The sequence below is a fragment of the Pteropus vampyrus genome, unplaced genomic scaffold (genome assembly GCF_000151845.1).
Source record: "Pteropus vampyrus isolate Shadow unplaced genomic scaffold, Pvam_2.0 Scaffold142, whole genome shotgun sequence".
Lineage (NCBI taxonomy): Eukaryota > Metazoa > Chordata > Mammalia > Chiroptera > Pteropodidae > Pteropus > Pteropus vampyrus.
In genome coordinates, this window is record NW_011888923.1 from 842,925 (window position 1) to 850,197 (window position 7,273).

The 7,273-nt window shown below is 37.6% G+C and overlaps 1 protein-coding gene across 1 annotated transcript in view; it reads right to left on the reverse strand.

Annotated features, from left to right (window-relative positions):
- Positions 1-823: 823 nt before the first annotated feature.
- The window catches only part of CAMTA1 (calmodulin binding transcription activator 1), a 572,496-nt gene continuing 566,046 nt past the window's right edge, over positions 824-7,273 (reverse strand). The window contains exon 26 of the mRNA XM_023535618.1: positions 824-4,074. Within this exon, the coding sequence (XP_023391386.1) occupies positions 4,011-4,074 (64 nt within the window). The 3' untranslated portion in view covers positions 824-4,010. The remainder of the gene's footprint in view (positions 4,075-7,273) is intronic.

Consider the following 7,273-nt stretch of genomic DNA (forward strand, 5'->3'; position numbering starts at 1 on the left):
GGAAAATTAACGCTAAACTGTCTTTCCCAAATTTCCCAATTTCTAAATGCAATAATTCGAAAAGGGAAATGTTAGTGTATATTAGAAGAAACGAGTGTCACAGAGGAGGTGGGATTTGAGTAGGTAAATAGCCAAAAAAGAGAACTTTCCAGGCAAGGGATGAACAAACGTGAAAAAAAAAAAAAAAGTGGACATGGACATGGTTTACACAGACAAACCACAGGGTGTAGGTTGGGGCACAGGTGAAAATAAGATTGACTCTAGAGTTAGGATAAATAAAACGGGAAAACGTCATTTAAAGGCAGTGGGCTGTAGAAACCATTGAGGCCTCATGGAGGTGGGAGGTCTAGCATGCAACATCTGTCTGGCAGTGGCATTGGGACAGATTAGATGGAAGAGGGACCACTAGGGAGACAAGATGAGGCTCTGCAGTGACTGAGAACGAGCCAGTGATGACTCAGTACTCAGGAAGACCTACAGTAGTCAACTGGAAAGTTGCCTTTTAAAGTGAGGATTTTAACTGAAAAGGTGAATTTAGACAGCTGTCTTTATCTTTCAAATAACTGCACACTGACAAATGATTGCTGGGTTGAGGTGCCTGAGAAGATAGTTGAAAAGCAAGTGTTCTAGGAAAAAGCAAGCGGCTCTACTAAGAAATTTTTTCCTTCACGGACACGCCTGAAACTACGTATGTCACATTCAATGTCAAAACGTTGTATCTGGATCTAAGGACATACTTGAAACTATTTCATACGGTTTGAAACATGCCGATCACCTGGGATTTTAGTATCAGGTGAAGTTAAGGCAACACACACACATAACATGGGGAAATTTTCTTCATTTTTAATTTACAGCAGAAAGAATATAAAGCATTCAGAAAACATTTTCCATATTTTAAGGGCAATTCAAAACATTTTGCATGGTTTCCAGCAGCTGAGTTCTTCAACAGACCCATTGATTCAATGATGCTTTACATGCACAATTACAAAAATAAAACTTACAAAAAAGAAGACATCTAGACTAGTTTTACATGCAAGTCTCAGGGACCCCCCGTTGGGCGCCAACTACTGTGTGGAACTGCCATAAGCGACCGTGCAGCCAGAGAGGGGTTCGAGTTAGTGTCTTTATTTCGTTCACACAGTACAGCTGATTTCAAATGGGTAACAAGAATAGCAATTAAATCTTCAGGAGACAGAATAAGATTAGCTATTAATTTTATAATGAAATCCTACTCCTGGCACTTGGGAATTCAGATTATCCAAGAAAGCTGCGCTTACCTATCATCTTATATTCAAAAACTTAAGATTCACAACCAAGAAAAAGCGGTCAGAAATGCTTCGTTTCAGTGGGAGTGTATGTGTACCTCACCTAGGATTCACAGTTGCACTGGTAGGTTACACTGCTAGGTTTTGAACCTACTTCCTACCTCCTCCATAAGAACCCTCCTAATTCTATGTATCTTCCAGAAATTTCTAACTTACTCAGCTAATAATGTGGCATGTGAAACATTAAGAAAACGAAACAAATGTGAGGATTAAAGCAAATCCACTGAGGTCATTACTCTTGTCAAAAGCTCAGTTATTTGTACCAGAATTAATGGCGTAAACATACCTAAACTCAGTATTAACACAGGACATTCCGAAAGAGCTGGCTTTCACATTCTGTTCCCACTTATGAATGCAATTGTGTGTTTGTAAATTACTCAGTGTCCTCCTACAGGTCAATTGTGTCAAATAATAGGTATTTGGGAGACTTCAACAGCTGCAACATAACCCACACATTTAAAAACAAAAGTGAGTCAGCTCAGTTTACAAATGTACAGGTGGCTACTAGCTGTGGGGCTGTCGCTGTCGTCAAAGCTGATCACAAGCAGTAAGACATATACTGTACAGTAATTTGAGGTTGGCAGTGAAAGGAAGTAATTAAAAAACAAGTACAATTATAGAAAAGGCACCAAGAGCACTGACCCCAGTTTTTACCACAATCTTTTAGTATCTACTTTCCTTCTAAAGACACCAGTTTAAAAGCTTATTTGTGAATATTTTTAGGCTTCACAACAAGCCTTGAGTTTTAACTTACAGTTGGCAGCCAGAACCAAGAAAAAACTATTATTTCCGCTTTCCGCCAACTGATCCTGAAACTGAACCTGGGAATTTTAAACTGGCATCAGCGAATGCGAACTTTATTCTCTCGATTTACATGAGTAGTTTAATTTTTAAAAGCATCAGATTTCTTTGGCTCCTCATTATGTGGAAATAGTAATATACCATCACATCCCTACAAGACCGGTTTGCATCTCTTAAATTTTTAGTTATTCTCTGTGTCATTTTTATTACATTTTCTGATTTCCAGCAGGAGATATGAAAACGTGAGACATTTTTTCCTACCTTTCACACTATTTCTTTTGTCAGGTTTTGATCCTTCAGAGTGTTCTTCGTTGGAGCGAGTGGATGGTGTTAAGCTGTATACTGATTCGTCTCATGATTATCTGTTTAGCAAAAGTAACTTAATTTTCTTAAGCAATATTAGCATTCACATTACTTGGCACCATTGGCAAAGAAATTATAAATAAAATAAAATAAACTCCTGGTAGCCAAAATTAAATGTAAACATATCCTTTTTTTAAGTAATGTTACTCTGCCTTTTTTTCCTAAGTCTAAATACAGTAGCTCTTTTTTTAATTTTTATTTTTTGCAGTTTAGTCATGCTTTAGCAAAATGTTCTTCTAAAGAACATTTAAAATAAAGTACTCTTATAGTGAAATAAAGTTTTTTTTGTTTCATTTTACAGACCATAGCCACTAATGCTTTGCTTTTGTTCATTTCTTTTTTCTTGATTTCATGCACATATCTCTTTGTTTTAATATATACAATATATACAAACAATACATCCACATTTTCTTGCTCATTCAGACAAAACTATACAAATAATTTTATCTTGCCATGTTATTGACCTTTGTGAATAAAATATTTAGCAATTAATATAATCCCTTTCAAATATTTTCTCACTTTCCATTTCTACCTTCTCTATATACACAGAAACTGCTCAGTTTGGATGAAATATAGCCAAAAATATGGAATTTACTGGCCAGAACGCAGCACCACACTGATCTTTTAGGTGGCAAATGTCCAGGCAAGGTTCATGATTCCTTAGAATGACTACAGTTTCCAAGGTTACTAAAAAAAGCTACATGCTTTTCCAATTCTCGAATTCTCATTGCACATGAAAGTAAGGCCAAAAAATTAAAGTGCTGAACATGAGAAACGGGACAAAACGATTACCCACAGGCTCTTGGGAGGTGGCGGGGACAAGAAAATAAATTTAAACTCTGTAAGCTGTTTCTCATTATTTCCCATGCGTTACCCGTTTACCACACACCTGCCCCTCTGCAAATTTCCACATGAAAAACCTGCAGATTTTAAAAGTTGCATTAAGTGTGCTGTAGAGATTAAAACAGAAAAACAAACTCAATAAAATAAAAACCGTGAAGGAAATGAGAACACACGGACCCAGTAAAGTTTTGTATGATCTAAGCCCTCCACTGAGAACGAATCCCAAAGATTCAGCTTCTTGGAAATAACTGACAGGCGCAGGAACGATCCTCTTTTGTTGCTAGTGCATCCCCACCTTTTCTCATCTATATTTTTGGTATAATAATTGTACAGTTCCACACGATGTTTGAATACAGCCCTATGTGAGAAGGAAAACGGCTTCTTCCCCAGAAGAGGAAGCCTCTTTCACTTCCTCGTGGTGTCTTGTTTTCCCGTGATCCAACAGAAGACTGAGTTCCAAGATGTCTGTCTTGCTGATTAAATTAAAAGTTGTCCATGGAGGTGCAAAATGCAATGACCAAAACATTCCTGTTAAAATCCTGCAGCTGATCTCCCCAAAACTGCAGAGGGATTGTGTGTGTGTGTGTGTGTGTGTGTGTGTGTGTGTGCGCGTGTGCGTGCGTGTGTTGTTGCATGTCTCTGCTAAAAACAGAAATGAAAACAGTCTGAAAAGCAATGTCACATTGCTAAGGGATGCCGCTGTATGTCTTCAAGTTCCTTGGCCTTTTTCAATTCTTTCACTCTGGAAGAGAAACAAAATACCAGATGATAACTACATAGCGAAACGGGGACGACATCAAGAAAAGGACATTACTATCCCCTCTGAAGTGGGAAAAAAAAAAAAAACCCAAGACAAAGACCATTTTGAGGATTGACGGCAAGAGAAACTCCTGTTTAACTGCTGGGGAAACTATCGGAAGAGGAAGACTAGACCCTTTCTGAAACCTCACTCTATCATCATGTGCTCTGAACACAAAGCAAAACCGAAACTTACTGTGGTAAGTGTAACAATAACACACTCATCTTAGAAAAAATGGTAATTGTTCAGATGACTTCCTTTTTAAGACCACCATTAATGCCCTATAATTCCATAGGATTCAAGTTAGGGAAACTGGACACGCATTTATTTAGATTTGCTAGACCTAGGGAATGAACTGCTTTGCTCACAGACTCAAGATTTTTAGATGCCTCGAACCTCATCATACACCTGAGCGACTCTGCGGTTTCGCTCATGTATTGTGGAGTCTGTTTGGCTTCCCTAAGTCCTTCCTTTCTTCCTGTTCCACACTGTAGCTTTAAAAGATGTTCAGGTCACGCCCCTTGGTGATCCCCAATGGACAGCACTGGGGCGCAAATAAATATAAAGTACTTTGTTCTAGTTATCAAACATGTCGTAAACAAATTTAAATGAAATCGTTTAATAAATAGAGTCATGGGAAGTTCTTTCCAGCAAATTGTGTGTTAGTTGTCACTTCCGGTCTATATTTTTTAAATATCAAAATTTGCCTTGGTTTTTTAATAACGGCACCTGATATAGATGGGGTAGCAGGGAAGCGGCTGTAAGCTACAAAAAATTTTCTTTTAACTGACAAGTAATGAAGACATTGCCTTAGTATCAGAATGATGCGAGGGTGACGTTAGGGTCTAAATGCTGAAGTCAGCGCTCACGCAAAAGTCACATGTAGTTCGTAGTCCTGCATGACATATAACTTGTTTTCCAAAAAATGGGTGTGAGGGGGTGATTTAAGCTAAATAGAAGCAGCAGTTTCTCAGGCCACATATACTTTACTTCAACAGCATGCCGAGAAAAAGTCTGATTTGTTTGGGTCAATAATTCCCAAATCGAGTTTTCTGATTCTCTAATAAGAGTTAAGGTCTGTCTCATTATCTTAAGTTACACCAGCAAGTTTAAATTTTATTTTAGAACAAACGCTGCTTTACTTTCTTGATAACCCTCGAGCGGGAAGAAAACATTCTGAGAAACCAGTCATAAGTCATTGCCATATTACGCAGGTTGGGATTCAGTGGAATGGCACGTGTACTGTGACGGCAATTTAAGAAAACGAGTATATTTACCACCTTCATGCAGAACCGTTTCTCAGTATTCTGCAAAGTTGATATAATCTCTTCAAAGCAAAGGTGCTCTTCCAGAAAAAAAAAGCTTTATCGTTTTATCATCATTAATACCAAAAAGAATTATAATGTTTGAAAATGTGCTTGTCTGGTTGATTTACTAAATTTGGCAAGCCCAGCTTGATTGGGCAGTATAGCTTCCAAATGGTTAAATCCTCCTTTCTTAACAGGTACACTTAGAATACGATGCTATGTTCGTAATTAGATCCAGGCATTATTCAGCTTAAAATTTTTTAATATACCATGGATTATTAAATTTTCAGGTAATTTGGATAGTACAGTACAAAACTGTGCATCATTATAAGGTCCCTAATTTTGGACATGCATACTTGATAAATAAATAAATAAATAAATGGCTTTTTAAAAATTGAAACATGCCATATTTTGTGTTCAATTTTTAAACATGCAATAATCTATACTAACAGCTCTTTGGCTGGAGAAATGCAAGGCATGCACTGATGCCACCTTTATTTCCGGGCATGCAATGTATCTATCTGCACGTGTGCAGACCTGGGGGCTGAATTACCGCAGATGTGCATGCTACTTCAAACACCACGCTGTATTCCTGCACTAGTACAGGGCTCATTCACAAATATGCCACAGTGTCTCCAACACTGAAGACTTCTAGCATTGGAAGAATTCTTAACTCAAAGTCTGACAGTATAAACACAAAGATATCCATTCGCAATTTTCGAAGAGTGAACAGGAAAGCTTTAAAAATATAAGTTCATCATTGAGATGAAATAAAAGGAAAATGAATTATAAACCAGAAATGTTTTATAGTTTCACAGCGAAGAATCTGTCATTGGTTGGTCGCGATGGGTATAAACTTAAATATTTTTCTTTTAGTTAAAATGGTCACATTTGTTTTTGCAGTTTCTTTCTGATTAAAAAGTCAACTAAGTTTTCATAAGGTTTTGAAGTTACACCATGTAAATACCCTGCTATAAAACTGGCGATAGCCTCACACGCCTCTAAGTTAGGGAGAGACGCTCAGCCACGCACAGAGATGGCGCTGGTTTCTACGACTGTCCGCAACGAGACATCGCAATTCTCAGATACGTTTTCTAGGCTAAAGAGGAGAATTTAGTTCTCGGTTTCAAGACGAAGTTTTCACAGTGTACTAGCATTATAAAATGATATCAAAATGATTTAAATGGCGTAGGCATTTTTTAACAGAAAGCCATTAAAGAAATTACGGGACAAAGGGGAAGAGAACACTTATGTTCCAGTAGCTGGAGAGGTCACTTCGTTGTTACTTTCCTTAGTTCTCACACCACTGTTGTCTCCAACTTGTAAATGTAGAACCTGAGATTTATAGGACTTAGGCAGCCTGCCCCAAATTACATAGTTAGTACATGGCAGAGCGAGGGTTTCAAGCCAGGTTCGTCTGACTCCGCCTCTCCACTCCCCTGCCTCAATTATCTCTCAGGCTAACAAAAAAACAAAAAAACAAAACAAAACAAATTTCAGTTCTTACTTTCTCTTTTCTCAAAAGACTTGCTAGAAAACACCCATTGGGAAAATCACCATGGCATTTGTTGAAATATGTCGTTGAAAGATGAAAGATAAATGTTGTTGGAAACTTTTCTATTTTCTCAATTCTAATGTCATTCTCTGACTCTATGTAGATTTTACTACAATGTTTTAGAGAAAAAAATACATCCACGTAAAGTGTACTTATCAATTTTCAACACAGATTTGAAACATGAAAAGAATGGGCCTAAGAATCAAGGAAATCAAAGATTTTTAGCCTCCTTCATTGTGTAATCTGCAAGCCGTGTTGTTGAGGCTGACTTACCTCTGAA